General features: G+C 40.4%; 1 protein-coding gene across 5 annotated transcripts in view; it reads left to right on the top strand.

Moving 5' to 3' along the window:
- The window catches only part of ptdss2 (phosphatidylserine synthase 2), a 95,115-nt gene that overhangs the window by 3,093 nt on the left and 74,874 nt on the right, over positions 1–17,148 (top strand). For 4 of the 5 annotated variants that reach the window (XM_043706178.2, XM_087996734.1, XM_087996735.1 and 1 more), the window contains exon 2: positions 16,678–16,779. The exons of the other annotated variant lie outside the window; for it this stretch is intronic. In XM_043706178.2, coding sequence (XP_043562113.2) covers positions 16,678–16,779 — 102 coding nt within the window. The remainder of the gene's footprint in view (positions 1–16,677; positions 16,780–17,148) is intronic. 5 annotated transcript variants of the gene reach the window in all.

The following is a 17,148-nucleotide window of genomic DNA, read 5'->3' on the forward strand; positions in this document are numbered from 1 at the left end:
TACCTTTTGAGTCATTGGCTGCAGGATGAGATATTATTAACTGAACAAACACCTATAAATTCAATATTAGATCTTGGATGAGTTGGAAGTGGATTATTCAAATACTACATGGAAGTGCAATATAAAAGTCACCTTGAATTATTTGAAAGTGGTTTTGATGTCTAAGTTATTAGATGTTGAAATTTCATTAACGCCAGATAGTTATAATTTTCTGAATAGGGTCGCTTATCTACAAGAGAAAATGTTCTGTGATTTGTTCCGTAACTAGTTTTGAAGTTGTAGTCGTCACTTGAATTGACTGCTTACTGCTGTGAGGTCAGCAGATTCCAGGTGGAGAGCAGGTCCTTGGATATATGTAAATGCTCCTTGTTATCCATGTATGGTATGAATTTGAACTAGTAGTTAATCTTTAGAACACATTAGCTGAATGGGTCCATTCCCCTGAAATCAAAGCATTTCTCTTACTGAGCTTGTAATACCTGCACTTGTGCCAATTTTTTTGAGTGGTTAATCGGAATACGGTTCAGTCACTGTCACCAGATATTGGAATGGCAGTGAGATTTGTTATGTGAGGGTCGTTGAGGCATTGTTTGAACTTCATCCAGAACATCGAAAGATAAAGCAGATTTTGTCTCTAGACTGGCTTCCCAGACTTCTGATTCCATTGGTAGTGGTGGATTAGTAATTGTGAGATAGAATGGAAAGTGAAGATTTATAAAGGTCTTAAAAATGAAATGGCATAATGTTTGCTGAGGAATCTGGATTGGAAACAGGAAGAAATGCCTTGTGTAATTTATTGAAGTGTCAACATTATAACAGAATCGATTAGGTAAACAAAATCGTGGTTTCTCGTTGTCAGTCTGTGAAGCAACATTTCTTCATTGAAATCTAACCATCTGCATGAAGTTTACTGGCAGTACATCACTCCTTCAGCATCTGAATTTGGAAAAGAAAGCTTAATATCTAAATTGCTCAATCTTTATTATAAAACTTGATCTGTTTCTCTCAAGTTTGAAGCAACCTGTGTTTCCAGAATCTTTCATTTTAATTCAGAATTTGCAAGTTTATTGTTTTGTTTATATTTGTGCTAAGATTTTCATTATTGTCAACGTGTGATGTTGTAACGTCCCTCCAGTATTGTTTATTAACAAGTGGGCACTGTGTGAATGGGCTGATGGACAATACCTCCCAAACCTATAACCCACCAAGATCGGCAAAGGCAGCAGACGGATGGGCGTATCATCACTTTCAAGTCATATCACAAATTGTTAAGTGTCTGAAACTCCCCACCTAACAGCACTGTGGGAATATTTGCATCGTACAGACTGCAGAATTTCCTAAAACTAGCTTGCTGTCTCTAAGGCAGTCATGATTGGACCATAGTTGTGCTCTAATTTCAAAAATGAATTGTGGAAAGGTGAATCCCACCAATCCTCAATAACATAAGGCAACAATTTAAAAATAAATAAAAATTCTTCACTCATTTTCCATTTCTACTTTATTTTCTATTTATTAGCATTCTCCGCTTTTCTCCTGTGTATTGGGTTACAAACTGTTCAGTCTTTTTGCTCTCCTGATCTAAATTTCTCCTGAGTGGTTGTGCACAGCCCTTGGCTCGCTTGCTGGTCACTTCCTTGCAAAATGCATTTTGGCAATTTGAAAATTAATCATGGATGGTAATTGTAAGGGAAGACAGCAAAGTGAATTTAAATAGGCATTAAAAATGTACTGAGCAGTATTAAGAAATTACAGGATAGGCATGCAGACTGTTGCCCTGCAGACCAGGGAGGGAAAGAAATGGATGTGGAAACATGCACAGACTATTGCAGAGTGGAAAATAGAGTTGATTGTCTTGGAGAATGAGTGGAAAAGTTTGTGAATAATTCAAAGGACAGTTTTAATATAAAAATAAGAACTTGGGGTTCCATTTATCTAATGTATCGTTCTTCAGCAAATTTGGACATGTTTTATTTTAGTTGCGTGTTTTTAATCATCTCGGTTGGATATCTTTGTGCTACTGAATTCCTTCTGTATAGTTCCCTGCAGCTGTGGCTTTACTGTGCCACAGTCGTGATCAGCAGGACTGTTAATATTGTTAGGATGTGGAGGTGCCGGTGTTGGACTGGGATGGACCAAGTTAAAAATCAACCAACACCAGGTTACAGTCCAACAGGTTTATTTGGAAGTACAAGCGGAGCGCTGCTTCTTAGTCAGGCTAACTTAAAATTGCATGAAGTGCTGTTCATATGAGATTTCTCTTAAATTTGTAGAATATTCCTTCTGATGCTATTAAAGTTGTCGAAATTACTATTCCAACTAAAACATTTTGTAAAAGTAAAACAAGAACCAGTCTTTTAAAACAAAAAAATTTGGCTACATTGTCATGATTTGCTCAAACAGTATGGTTGGAGCAGTTGCAGATTAGAAACATGCCGTTTGCCTTGACTGTTCTGTACCAATGTCTATACTCCAGACGAATCTCCTACACAGTGTCATATTCATCTCTTCCTTTCTTCCTCATGTGAGTATTACAGTTCATTTAGGGAGTCCAAGTTCCTATGGTAACATGCATTCTTTAGCCTGGAGCTATGGATAGTGATGGTAGAGGCTCCAACATTCTTTATATCAAAATGACCGTGATATGAATGCAGTCTCATTGTCCATCAAGTACTGGAGTGGGGCTGAACCCCCCCCCCCCCCCCCCCCCCCCTGCTGTCCAGTTTCTGGACTTAAAATGGGGACATTACCACTGCACCATAATACTTTCCTTGCATTACTGTAGCTACTCTTTAGATGTGCCTATGCTACCTTCTTACATGGTGACATGTCCCACATTTGAACAAGTCTCTTCAGAGTTTCTCCTGAATTTATTAGATTGATCAGTAATTTTCTAAGGTGCCCTCTAGTTTTAGGTTCTCCCCCAAATGGACAGATCTTTTCTATGTCTATTCTATCAAATTCTATTCATAATTTTGAAGAATTTTGTAGGTTTATCTTGCAGCTTCTATTTTCTAGAGAAAAGGACCAGTCTGCAGTCTTTCCAGATAGTCAAAACCTCTGAGTTCTGATCTTTTGTATATCTGTTTTGCACCTTCTCTGTTTATGCTGTAACTTTTTCTGCAACTTGCCATCAGCACCCATATCCTGCGAATGAAAAAAGGAATGAAATTAATACCTCCCTGTCCTGAAGATGTTTTATGTTGTGTTCCACAGGCATACCTTTGGTATGTTGCTTAAGTGGGGAATTATTCATTTCTGAGCTGACATTGTGCATGCTGGAAGTCTGTTTTATTGTGGGTCACATCACAAATAAGCCAGGCGCACCCTTCCTTGATGTCTATATTCCAACAAGACTGCCAGAATTGCCATCAGAAGTGGAAATGTTTCTAGCTCTCATTTTCTTGTTGATAAGGATTGATGAAATTATAAATAGTTGGTGCTGCGACAAAAGTCTGCTAACTCAAATACTGAACACTTTCAGAACTCTCTTGGTCTGTGTCTCACTTGCACTTGGTATAGGGCTAATGGAGTGTTTTAATGTAAAGATTTTAAAGTTATACAAAGGCAGTAAGATTCGTAATATTAATAGAAAGTTTCTTCCAATCAGCTACTCACTACACATTGGTGATTTTGTCACTTGATATTTAAGGGTGTCACTATTGGATATTTTCTGGATGCAGTTATTATCCAGGAAATGAATACTAAACAGCTATAGTTTCAATATAAGGTTATAATCTATTCTTGAGCAAGAAGTTTTTAGTAACCTGTGTTCTTACTCAAATGTATGGGAACTACCCTTAATTTGTGAACATTCTGTATCAACATCATGAAGTAAATTACCTACTGGAGTCAGCAAAGATGGTTGAATTTACACATCGCAAAATGTAATCTTAATTCCCTTTCATCTCCTTTCCCACCACTGCACTTCTCATATAATTTTGTTTTCTTTTTAAATATAATGCTGTGATTATAAGTCTGTAATAATCTAGTTGATGGACTCTCCTGATTTTGGTATCAATTGAACTAGCTCTCATAGTTGTCATTTGAAGCCTTTGATTAAATTATGCGTTCAAGATCCACATCAGATATTCATTATTCAGTAATTTATCTTATATGTACAGTATTCCAGAAATGTTCCTGTTTTTTAAAAAAAATTGACCAAGTCAATACCTTGAATCACAAAACACACATTTCAATTTGGAGTAATTTATGTGAAGATAATTTATATTGTTCAATTGCTGTTTGAAATAATGTACTTTCATTGTTAATGTTCTGTTGGGTGGGGGGGGAGGGGGATGGTCAGTGTTAGTTTTTCCAGTAAGATAAATCTAGTGGCGTTATAATGGTCTATATTTTGCTGAGTGGAGGCCATTTGTTAGACTTGGACGAAATTGTCAATTGCTTTTACTTGTAGAAGTATACTTAAGGAAGTATTTTCTCACCAACCATCCAAACAATATGTGCCTAATTCAAGGCATTTTGAATCTGTCCAAGTCATCTTTGACCAATCAGATTGAAAGATTGTTGATAATTATTGCAGAGCCTGATTTATAAAGTGTTAGTTTGGATATTAAATTCCATACCAAATCAGACACAGAAAACAAAATAGAGAGAGGAATAGAATGTTAGTTTACGTGTTATAAGGAAAAAGCAAAAATTAAAATTACATTTAACCATCATTGAAGATTTTTAAAAGTTAAATTCTGAAGGAATGGGGCTCCACATTTGTTAATTTTCAACACCACTGAGGTTGTTTGGCCGAACTTAAGACTTAGCAAACTGTAGTTGGTCTGAATTGGATAATGCCTTACATATAATCTGCACGAATAGTAATTTAATTATTGAATCTGTTAATTAGATGCTTTGTTCAAGGAATATTTGGTAGGAATCTTACATATAACTTGTACAGTTTCTGAAAGTTATTTTCTGTTTTCCTGTAAGTACCAATGCGTATTGGTGGGTACATCATTATTTTTACCCAAACTGTAATGCAATATGTCAACCTGAACGGATGACACTTAGAGCAATTTCTAAATGCACTTTAGCAGCTTAAAGTTTAGCAGCTCCACATTTCTAATTGAGTGACTAGGACCTGTAAGATGCCATGATTATATGAAATTACAGAAATAAGTTTTTATTACTTTAAGTATGACAGCATTTATTAAACTTTCCAGTACCATGTGACAATATAGGACATTTGCCCAACCATGACACTGCTAAATGAGCAGAAATATATTATCTAAGTGATCCTCAATATAATAATAAATTGGACTCTCTCCTGGTCACCATACTTAGAGGAGAATGTTAATGTATGAGAAGATGGTGGGAGAAGGTTTTTTGGACTAATACCTTGAAAGAGCTGATTGCGTTATGAGGAAAGGTATCTGGAAGAGTTAGAAGTGACTTAATTGAAAGGTGTAAGATTCCGAGGGATCTTGACTGGGTGGATATTGAAAGAATGTTTCCTCTTTTGGGAGAATCTACAATGAGGGGTCATAGTTTAAAAGGAAGAGGCCATCCAGTTCTGCAATTTATAATAATAAATTGGACTCTCTCCTCACTCTCCTGCTTTTACAGACTCTGTCCTCACTCTCCTGCTCTCACAGTCTCTCTCCTCACTCTCCTGCTCTTACGTGTCGTGGAAATGTGGAACTTTTTCAAGGAGCAGATACGACGTATCCTTGATATATGTACCTGTCAGGCAGGAAAGAGATGGTCGTGTGAGGGAACCTTGGTTGACGAGGGAGTTTGAATGTCTTGTAAAGAGGAAGAAGGGGGCTTACATAAGGTTGAGGAAACAAGGTTCAGACAGAGCATTGGAGGGATACAGGATTGCCAGAAGGGAGCTGAAGAAAGGGATTAGGAGAGCTAAGAGAGGGCATGAAAAATCTTTGGAGGATAGGATCAAGGATAACCCCAAGGCATTTTATGCGTATGTGAGAAACATGAGAATGACGAGAACGAGGGTAGGTCCGATCAAGGACAGTAGTGGGAGACTGTGTATTGAGTCGGAAGAGATAAGTGAGGTCTTGAATGAGTACTTTTCTTCAGTATTTACAAACAAGAGGGACCGTATTGTTGAAGAGGAGAGTGTGAAATGGACTGGTAAACTAGAGGAGATACTTGTTAGGAAGGAAGATGTGTTGGACATTTTGAATAACTTGAGGATAGACAAGTCCCCGGGCCTGATGAGATATATCCTAGGATTATGTGGGAAGCAGGAGAGGAAATTGCAGAGCTGTTGGCAATGATCTTTTCGTCTTCACTGTCAACAGGGGTGGTACCAGGGGACTGGAGAGTGGTGAATGTTGTGCCCCTGTTCAAAAAAGGGAATAGGGATAACCCTGGGAATTACAGGCCAGTTAGTCTTACTTCGGTGGTAGGCAAAGTAATGGAAAGGGTACTGAGGGATAGGATTTATGAGTATCTGGAGAGACACTGTTTGATTGGGGACAGCCAGCACAGATTTGTGAAGGGTAGGTCTTGCCTTACAAGTCTTATTGAATTCTTTGAGGAGGTGACCAAGCATGTGGATGAGGGTAGAGCAGTGGATGTAGTATACATGGATTTTAGTAAGGCATTTGATAAGGTTCCCCATGGTAGGCTTATGCGGAAAGTCAGGAGGCATGGGATAGAGGGAAATTTGGCCAGTTGGATAGAGAACTGGCTAACCGGTCGAAGTCAGAGTCGTGGTAGATGGTAAATATTCAGCCTGGAGCCCAGTTACAAGTGGAGTTCCGCAGGAATCAGTTCTGGGTCCTCTGCTGTTTGTAATTTTTATTAATGACTTGGAAGAGGGAGTCGAAGGGTGGGTCAGTAAATTTGCAGATGATACGAAGATTGGTGGAGTTGTGGATAGTGAGGAGGGCTGTTGTCGGCTGCAAAGGGACTTAGATATGATGCAGAGCTGGGCTGAGGAGTGGCAGATGGAGTTCAACCCTGCCAAGTGTGAGGTTGTCCATTTTGGAAGGACAAATAAGAATGCAGAATACAGGGTTAACGGTAGGGTTCTTAGTAAGGTGGAGGAGCAGAGGGATCTTGGGGTCTATGTTCATAGATCTTTGAAAGTTGCCACTCAGGTGGATAGAGCGTGTAAGAAGGCCTATGGTGTATTAGCGTTCATTAGCAGAGGGATTGAATTCAAGAGTAGTGAAGTGATGTTACAGCTGTACAGGACTTTGGTTAGGCCACATTTGGAGTACTGTGTGCAGTTCTGGTCGCCTCACTTTAGGAAAGATGTGGAAGCTTTGGAGAAGGTGCAGAGAAAATTTACCAGGATGTTGCCTGGAATGGAGAATAGGTCATACGAGGATAGGTTGAGCGTGCTAGGCTTTTTCTCATTGGAACGGAGAAGGATGAGGGGTGACTTGATAGAGGTGTATAAGATGATCAGGGGAATAGATAGAGTAGACAATCAGAAACTTTTTCCCCGGGTACAACAGAGTGTTACAAGGGGACATAAATTTAAGGTGAAGGGTGGAAGGTATAGGGGGAATGTCAGGGGTAGGTTCTTTACCCAGAGAGTGGTGGGGGCATGGAATGCGCTGCCTGTGGGAGTGGCAGAGTCAGAATCATTGGTGACCTTTAAGTGACAATTGGATATGTACTTGGCTAGGTGCATAAGCTAGGACAAATGTTCGGCACAACATTGTGGGCCGAAGGGCCTGTTCTGTGCTGTATTGTTCTATGTTCTATGTGTTGGGATTCATTCAATCATGAAAGCAGGCTATTCTAGACTCAGTAATGAGCCATATGACAGGATTAATCAAATAACCTCATATTAAAAGAAGCATCTAGCTGATGGAGATCATGCATTTTGAATTTCACTTTTATTTTGAAGTGGAAAAGTGTGGATCTAAGATTAGTATTTTAAATTTGAAAGAAGGTAATTGTAATGGTATGAAGTTATTGCTAGCTAAAATTAATTGGGAAACCAGGTTGAAAGGTGGGACAATTGAGATGCAATGACACACTTTTAAGGAGATAGTTGTTAACTATAAGCTGGTTTATCACAGTGAGAAAGAAGGATGCTTTGAGAAGGATGCATTATCATTGATGAATGAAGAAGTTAAGAAAACTGTATACATTTGCAGAGATTGCATTGATTCCTTGAAAGTAGTACTCCAGCTAGATAAGATGGTGAAGAAGACATTTGATGTGCTGTAAATTTGTTGGACTCTAACCTGATGTGATTTTTTTTTAAACTAACTTCCTTTATTGGACAGATCACTGAGCATAGGAGAATTAGGTGGTCATGTTGTGGCTGTGCAGATCATTGGTTAGGCCACTTTTGGAATATTGATTAGATCCCCCTATAGTGCGGAAACAACAGGCCCTTCGGCCCAACCAGTTCACACCCACCCTCTGAAGAGTAACCCACCCAGACCCATTTCCCTCTGACTAATGCACCTAGCACTATGGACAATTAAGCATAGCCGATTCACCTAACCTGCACATCTTTGGACTGTGGGAGGAAACCGGAGCACCCGGAGAAAACCCACGCAGACACTGGGAGAATGTGTAAACTCCACACAGACAGTTGCCTGAGGCTAGAATCGAACCTGGGACCCTGGTGCTGTGAGGCAGCAGTGCTAACCACTGAGCCACCCAGTGTGCAATTCTGGTCTCCCTCCTATAGGAAGGATGTTGTGAAACTTGAAAGAGTTCAGAAAAGGTTTACAAGGATGTTGCCAAAGTTGTGGGGTTTGAACTACAGGGACAGCCTGAATACACTGGGGTTGTTTTCCCTGGTACATCGGAGGCTGAGAGGTGACCTTATAAAGGTTATAAAGTCATGAGGGGCATGAATAGGGTAAATAGACAACGTCTTTTCCCGGGGGTGGGAGAGTCCAGAACTAGAGGGCATAGGTTCAGGGTAAGAGGGGTAAAATTTAAAAGGGACCTACGGGGCAACGTTTTTATGCAGAGGGTAGGATGTGTATGGAATGAGTTGCCAGAGGAAGTGTTGGAGGCTGGTACAAATACAACATTTGAAAGGCACCTGGATGGGTAAATGAATAAGAAGGTTTTAGAGGCATACGGGCCAAGTGCTGGCAAATGGGACTAAATTAGGTTGGTATATGTGGTCAGCATGGACGAGTTGGACCGAATGATTTGTTTCCGTGCAGTACATCACTATGACTGTTATTAGTGATTGATTAGAAGAATGGAAAGATTTAAGAGCAAGAAAAAAATGATATTTGAAAAGAAAGGAGAAAGTGGGCTATAAGGAGAAGGCTGGCTAGTGATATAAAGAATACTAAAAGTTTCAATGCATATGGTAAAATTGTAATAAGATGAATTGCAGGGTTCCTGCAATTTGAGATAACTGAGTAGACCTCTGTGCCACCCAGTTTTGCCAACAGAGGTCCGTAATGTCCAAGAAACTGAAATGAATACCATCCTGCTGAATTTCTCCAGCAATTTCTGTTTTGTCACTGATAGGACAGTTTGGTTGCATTCCTGCTTTTTATTGATGCCCTTGATAATATGATAGATTAACTGCATTGGTTTCTTCTTAAATTTCTAACCATCTCTTGATCCAGTGGCTGGAACTTAGACATGGCATTGGGAGGCAAGAATGTGAGCTTGACCAGAGATGTCAGGTTGCATGGGCGATTGTCTGTAAGGAGGAGATCTTTTTTTTTCCCATTTGTACATTTTCTCCACTTTCTGATCTATGTCTCAAAAAGGATAGACAGCATATCTTAAAAAATATATATTTTTTATGCTTTTGAGAATGATTGATTACAGAGTATCTTGAAATCATGTGGGATAGCAATGATTTCAAGATCCTCAGCTGCATTATTGGAATCTAGGATTTAGAAGCCAGATTGCTAATTTGTTTTGCATTTGATATTGGTCATAAACCAACTAGCAAATGCAAATTCTAGTTGCCAAATTTTAATGAAGATGCACTTTAGCATTTTGCCCTTCAGCATTTGTAAACATCACATGAGCAGAGCTTGTATATTTGCTCATGGTACGTCAGGTTGGAGCCAGTTTTGCCTATAGTACTATTCTGAGAACCTGAACATGCTGAATGGATGAATTTGGAAGTGGGGTTGCTGAAATTTTAAATCAAATTTGGAAAGGTATAGAGAAGAACTAATAGAAAGAAGGGTTTGAAGAAAAGAGATGTTTAAGACTTCAATAGGGGCACAATGTGTAGGGTCAGTCGGCGGGGGGGGGGGAAGGTTAGCTCCCTCTCAAGCCATGTATCCAAAGGTAATACAACAAAATAAGTGCAGAGAAATTTTAGGCACAGTTATGTGAAGCACGGCATGATGGCTCAGTGTTTAGGGCTTCTGTCTCGCAGCAGCAGGGACCTGGGTTCCACTCCACCCTTGGGTGACTGTCTGTGTGGAGTTTGCATGTTCTTCCTGTGTCTGCGTCGATTTCCTCTGGGTGATCTGTTTTCCTCTCACAGTCCAATGATGTGCAGGTTAGGTGAATTGGCCATGCTAAATTGTCTATACCATCAAGGGATGTGCAGGCTACGTGAATTAACCATGGGAAGTGCAGGGTTACAGAGGTAAGGTAGGGTAGGGAGGATGGGTTTGATGTGTTTTGGAGGGTCCGTGTGTATTTGATGGGCTGAATAGCCTGCTTCCGCATTGTAGAGTTTCTATTCCATTTTATGAAGGTTACATTGAGATTTACACAAATCAATGGTTATTAATTTGCATGGCTGATATACCAATGAGTCTCTCTGCCACTTTTTGGTTTAGCAATGTGCATTATGTTAGCTGTATGTGGGTAATTGCATTTTTTGGTAAATTCTCTTCCTTGTCTCTTCCTGGAGGCTACCTGCTCTGCTGATATTTGTTTTCAGCATTTTATGTTATTCTTTTAGTTTCACTGGCATTTTATGGAGATCAACTTCTAAATTTGAGTGGGCAGATGGTCATCACTGTCCTATTTTACATTCTTATGTTGCTTGTCAGTATATAGTGATGTATCCAAATGTGAAACGTGGAGGCAAAGGTGCGAGAGAGTATGTATTCTGTGTAAAGATATTATAATTTGGTCAGAATTATGATTTTGTTTTGGAATGAGAGTAGGCCATTTTGTACTCTAGTCTGGAACATCATTTCATAAGATTGTGAATTATTTGCATCTTAATTTCATTTAACTTTTCAGTTCTGTAACTCTTTGATGCCCCTACATGTCAAAAAAAAAGCTGTCAAACTCAGTTTGAAAAATTATATCCACCATCAAGATAAAATCAGCAGAGCGATTCTCACGACACCTGTTTCGTGTTTGTTTAAAGTTGGCCCGCCCAAGTCCTCTTTCTGCAGCTGGGATGGAGATCAGCAGTTTTCCTTGTTGCATTGTACAGGGTAAGAGAAGGGAGAGGGAGACCAGCAGCTTGCGTAGAAGCTTGGGACCAGTAAGGGCACGTCAGTGGTTGGAGTGTAAATGTAGAATGGGTTAGAAGCATGGAGAAGTGGAAGAGAGAAAATGATGGGCTTAAAGGATGCATCATTACTGACCCATGTCGGTCAGGGTGAAAGAGTGTTCGCTGGCAGTGTCCTTACAGCACGTTTGAATTCATCTACAACATTTCAATTATGTCTGGTACGTAGATTCTATAAATGGGAGGTTGGCCTTTGTGATTGTCTGGGCCAAGTTCACCACTCTCTGTAACCGCCACCGATCTTGAATGGTATAGTTGCCATACCAGGTCGTGATACATCCAGACAGAATGCTCTCAATGGAGCACCTATTAAAGTTGGCAAGAGTATTCGCCGTCATGCCAAATCTCCTCAGCTGCCTGAGAAAGAAGAGACGTTGTAACCAGTGCATCCACATGAAGAGTCCAAGAAAGCTTATTGTGGATGACCACTCCCAGGAGCTTGACATTCTCCACATGTTCCACCTCCGTGCTGTTACTCCGTGCTGTTAATGTGTAGGGAGGCATGAGTAACATCCTGCCGAAAGTCAGTAATGAGTTCCTTGGTTCTACAGTGTGGAAACAGGCCATTTGGCCCAAAAAGTCCACACCAACCCTCTGAAGAGTATCCCAACCAGGCACATTCCCCTATCCTATTCCTCTACACTTCCCCTGACTGCGAGTGATCTCTGACAATGTTCTTTATAATGCATAGAAGGGAGGGCCACCTGAGCCTACAGGTTTAGCCATGTCCCACAGAGTGCTGAGTACAACATAAGAAACCTAAAATAATATTTCAAAAATAAAAAGTGAACTCAAAAGCACATTGTTGTTTCTTCCGCATAAAGAAATTCTCTAATGCCCTGATCCATCAAATTCGTGTCAGCCTATATTGTACCTTTTATGTACATGTAAATAACAAGTGCTGTGAAAACTCAGCATGTCTGACAGCATTGTGAAAACAGAAACAGAATTCAAGTTTCAGGTTGAAAGTGACTTTTTATCAAAGTAGTTTTTCCAGTTTTTTTTTGCATTTCAGAATTCCAGCACACATCGCCTTGAACTTTTATTCTAAGGTCGCTGACAAGCTAATCTCAATAGATAGTGTTGATATGCACAACTGGAGTGAAACCATTGCAATGTGAAATATTCTCAAATGAAATTTCAGTTTGAAAATCACCCTTGCCACTTTTGAGCTCCCAACAAATCTTGGGTGAATGGCAATGGAATTGGGCAGGAAAGTTGTGGCCATAAGGGCAAAGCAATAGCGTGTGTCACTAAACATAAGTTGACTGTTAATCCTGCTCCCTTACTTTATTGCTCCTTCTTCATATTTGATGCATCTACTTTCTGATGGATGCCTTCAAACACCTTTATCAGCAGTTTTGTGAGAAATAAGGAAAGAGAGATTTATGTTAAGATTTGCTCATATTTCTGATTTGCTTTTGTATTTGTAGAACGATTAGACTGTTTGAGGCCTAAAATTGAATTGAATTGAATTGAATTTATTGTCATGTGTACCGAGGCACCGTGAAAAGCTTTGACTTGCGAACAATACAGGCAGATCACAGAGTTAAGTAGCATAGGTAAGTAAATAATAGGTAAACAGTGGCAAAAACAAAAAAAAAACAGGTACAGGCAAATGTTAAGAGTTTGTGAGTCCATTCAGTTTTCTAACAATAGTGGTAGAAACTGTTTTGAAACTGGCTGGTGCATGTGTTCAGGCTTCTGTACCTTCTCCTCGATTGGTAGAGGTTGGACAAAAACATTGCCAGGGTGGGTGAGTCTTTGAGAATTCTGGTGGCCTTTCCTCGACAGCGGGCCTGGTACGTGGATTCTATAGATGGGAGGTTGGCCTTTGTGATTGTCTGGGCCAAGTTCACCACTCTCTGTAACCGTCACCAATCTTGAATGGTACAGTTGCCATACCAGGTTGTGATACATCCAGACAGAATGCTCTCAATGGAGCACCTATTAAAGTTGGCAAGAGTATTTGCCGTCATGCCAAATTTCCTCAGCTGCCTGAGAAAGAAGACACATTGTTGGGCCTTTGTAACCAGTGCATCCACATGAAGAGTCCAAGAAAGCTTATTGTGGATGACCACTCCCAGGAGCTTGACATTCTCCACTTGTTCCACCTCCGTGCTGTTAATGTGTAGGGAGGCATGAGTAACATCCTGCTGAAAGTCAATAATGAGTTCCTTGGTTCTACAGTGTGGAAACAGGCCATTTGGCCCAAAAAGTCCACACCAACCCTCCGAAGAGTATCCCAACCAGGCACATTCCCCTAGCCTATTCCTCTACACTTCCCCTGACTGATGCATCTAGCCTACACATCCCTGAACACTATGGGGCAAATTAGCATGGCCGATCCACCCAACCTGCACATCTTTGGACTGTGGGAGGAAACCAGAGCACCGGAGGAAACCCTTGCAGAAATGGGGAGAATATGCAAACTCCACACACTTGCCAGAGGCTGTAATTGAACCCTGGTGCTGTGAGGTGGCAGTGCTAACTACTGAGCCACTGGCTCCATTATTTTAAGTTCATTTTGTGTATTGATGTGATATTCTTATCAACAATCTATTTCAAATCAAAAGTATACTGTGGTTAAATCCGTCCCAATTCTAGCCTGAATTTGCTGTCTCTGGTAGTGGTTGATTAAGGGTATTAGTATCTGGATTAGTGGTGCTGGAAGAGCACAGCAATTCAGGCAGCATCCGAGGACAGGCAAAATCGACGTTTCGGGCAAAAGCCCTTCATCAGGAATAAAGGCAGAGAGTCTGAAGCATGGAGAGATAAGCTAGAGGAGGGTGGGGGTGGGGAGAGAGTAGCATAGAGTACAATAGGTAGGTGGGGAAGGAGATGAAGGTGATAGGTCAGGGAAGAGAGGGTGGAGTGGACAGGTGGAAAAGGAGCTGGGCAGGTCGGACAAGTCCGGACAGGTCGAGTTACTGGAGGTTAGAAACTAGGATGAGGTGGGGGAAGGGGAAACATTTCAACTCCCCCTCCCACTCTGCCGAGGATATGGAGGTGCTGGGCCTCCTCCACCGCCGCTCCCTCACCACCAGACGCCTGGAGGAAGAACGCCTCATCTTCCGCCTCGGAACACTTCAACCCCAGGGCATCAATGTGGATTTCAACAGTTTCCTCATTTCCCCTTCCCCCACCTCATCCTAGTTTCTAACCTCCAGTAACTCGACCTGTCCGGACTTGTCCGACCTGCCCAGCTCCTTTTCCACCTATCCACTCCACCCTCTCTTCCCTGACCTATCACCTTCATCTCCTTCCCCACCTACCTATTGTACTCTATGCTACTCTCTCCCCACCCCCACCCTCCTCTAGCTTATCTCTCCATGCTTCAGGCTCTCTGCCTTTATTCCTGATGAAGGGCTTTTGCCCGAAACGTCGATTTTGCCTGTCCTCGGATGCTGCCTGAATTGCTGTGCTCTTCCAGCACCACTAATCCAGAATCTGGTTTCCAGCATCTGCAGTCATTGTTTTTACCTCTAAGGGTATTAGTAGTCTTGCCTTGTGGAGCAGACACATGCTCTTGTGCTATGTTGCTATAATAAAGTTATTTTTTGTAAAGAAATGCAATGAGTCTGTTGTAACCCTTCACTTGGCTCAGTGGATGTTATTACTGAATATAACAACTTTGCTACAAGACAAGGACTGTTTGCTTCAGTTGTGACAAAAAACACCTTGTTAATGTTATAAATGAAGTCTGCTTTAAAAGTGCTAGCTGACTGGGTATGTACCTGTTTACAATGTCAGGACAGTGTGTTTCAGTTGTTCCATTTAAATCGATTGAGGCTTTTATTCTCTGTTTGTATGATGGCAATAAAAATGAAAAATGCTGGCAATGCACAGCAGGACACTCAACCCAGCTGGCTGTAGATAAGGGCACATAGTGTGCATTGGTAATGCTTGTAGTCTTCTTGATCACTGGTCCACATAGGGACTGGAATGTTCAATGGATTGGGAAATAATTTTTTAAAGTTAATCTGTTTTGTAGTTTAATATCTTATTAGTTGTGCCTTTCCAAAGTGGAACGATTTCCTTTGGTTTTGACCTCTAGGTCAAGCCAGCATCATCTTACTGGTTAATTAGAAAACGTTTCTGAGAACAAGGTTTAATTTGATACTTTTTTTGCAACTCTTCATCAAAATCTTTTGATCTGTAGTGAGTAGGGATTGATCAATTTTGACTGCATGACTACAAGATTTGAATCTTTTTGGTTAACCTTACCTACTTCAGCATGAAATTGAGCATAGCACTTTGATTGTCATCTTCAGGAGATGAACTTTATATTGTCAGTTTGCTTCTTTAACAACCCAAACATATCTTTTGCTGTCAGTTCATTTGAAGGCTTAAAATTGGACAGTTTTGGGGTAACAAATGATAAATTGAGAGGGGATAGTGAGAGGAAAGAAGAAACGATAGTCCTGACTAGATTGCTGAAGGTTCAGTATTGGGGACCTCGACTATTTTTATATGTAATAAAATTCTAAACTGCAGTGTAGCAGCTAAGCATGGCGACATGTACTCTTCACATCTACAACTGTCGCAGACTAAATTCAGTGCTGGTGAAATTTAGGTTTTGTTCCATATGATCATTTTAACAAGCAGTATTTGCTGAAATAGCTAAAGGTGAATTTGAGCCATTCTTGAAATGTTAACCAGGGTCATGTTCATTAACAGTGGAGTGGCAATCTATAAAACACTTGGTATTAGCGTTACATCTTAGCGATGATACTTTAGTGTTTTGACAAGATCCTAGTCACTGAGTTGTAAGGACTGTCAGTTGACAACAAAAGATTGGATTTTTTAATGTGATAGATGGCCCTTTCTACATTTTGAATTAATTTGGTGGTAAATGGGTTTTGTATCAAAAGTAATGGGCATGAAATACAATTAGCTGAAAATGTGTTGCTGGAAAAGCGCAGCAGGTCAGGCAGCATCCAAGGAACAGGAGAATCGACGTTTCGGGCATAAGCCTGAAGAAGGCCTTATGCCCGAAACGTCGATTCTCCTGTTCCTTGGATGCTGCCTGACCTACTGTGCTTTTCCAGCAACACATTTTCAGCTCTGATCTCCAGCATCTGCAGTCCTCACTTTCTCCATGAAATACAATTAATCTAGCCACAGTTTTGAAAGGAAAGTTTAAAATTGGTTTGAAAATATTTGCAGTAATGATACATCTGTGTAAGTATCATCAGTTGGGTTAATCCAGCTTTGTAACAGTTATTAAGAACCAGTCATTTTATTTCTATTTACAGGAGAGCTCACACCTTGACTGTGTTATTCATCCTCACTTGTGCACTGGTATATGTTACTCTGTTGGAAGAAACTCCACAGGATACAGCATATAATATTAAGAGGTAAGTGAAGGCTTCTTGCAAGCAGCCAGTGTAATATTCCTCTTCCATTTTTGAAATCCGATTTAAGTTACAAAGTTTACTTTCCATTTCTCATGCCTTTCAAATCACTTGTTGATGTTGAACAGTGCCATGCTAATCCTCTTCAGCAAATCTAATGACAGAAGTTACACATGGCAAAGTTCACAAGCTGAGTTGCTGATGGTACATTCAGTCCATAGATTATGTATCTGGTAAAGACATTGTGCAGAATTTTATACTTTGCTCTTCACAGAATAGGAAGATGGGAAAATTGAATTGAATGATTTAAAATGAAACGTGGTCATGGTTTCTTGCAGGCTTTTTGGGGTCCAGTTTAGATAATGAAAAGCC

This window comes from Chiloscyllium plagiosum, unplaced genomic scaffold, assembly GCF_037043375.1.
Source record: "Chiloscyllium plagiosum isolate Xiang-an unplaced genomic scaffold, Cpla_swu_hap1 HiC_scaffold_18, whole genome shotgun sequence".
Lineage (NCBI taxonomy): Eukaryota > Metazoa > Chordata > Chondrichthyes > Orectolobiformes > Hemiscylliidae > Chiloscyllium > Chiloscyllium plagiosum.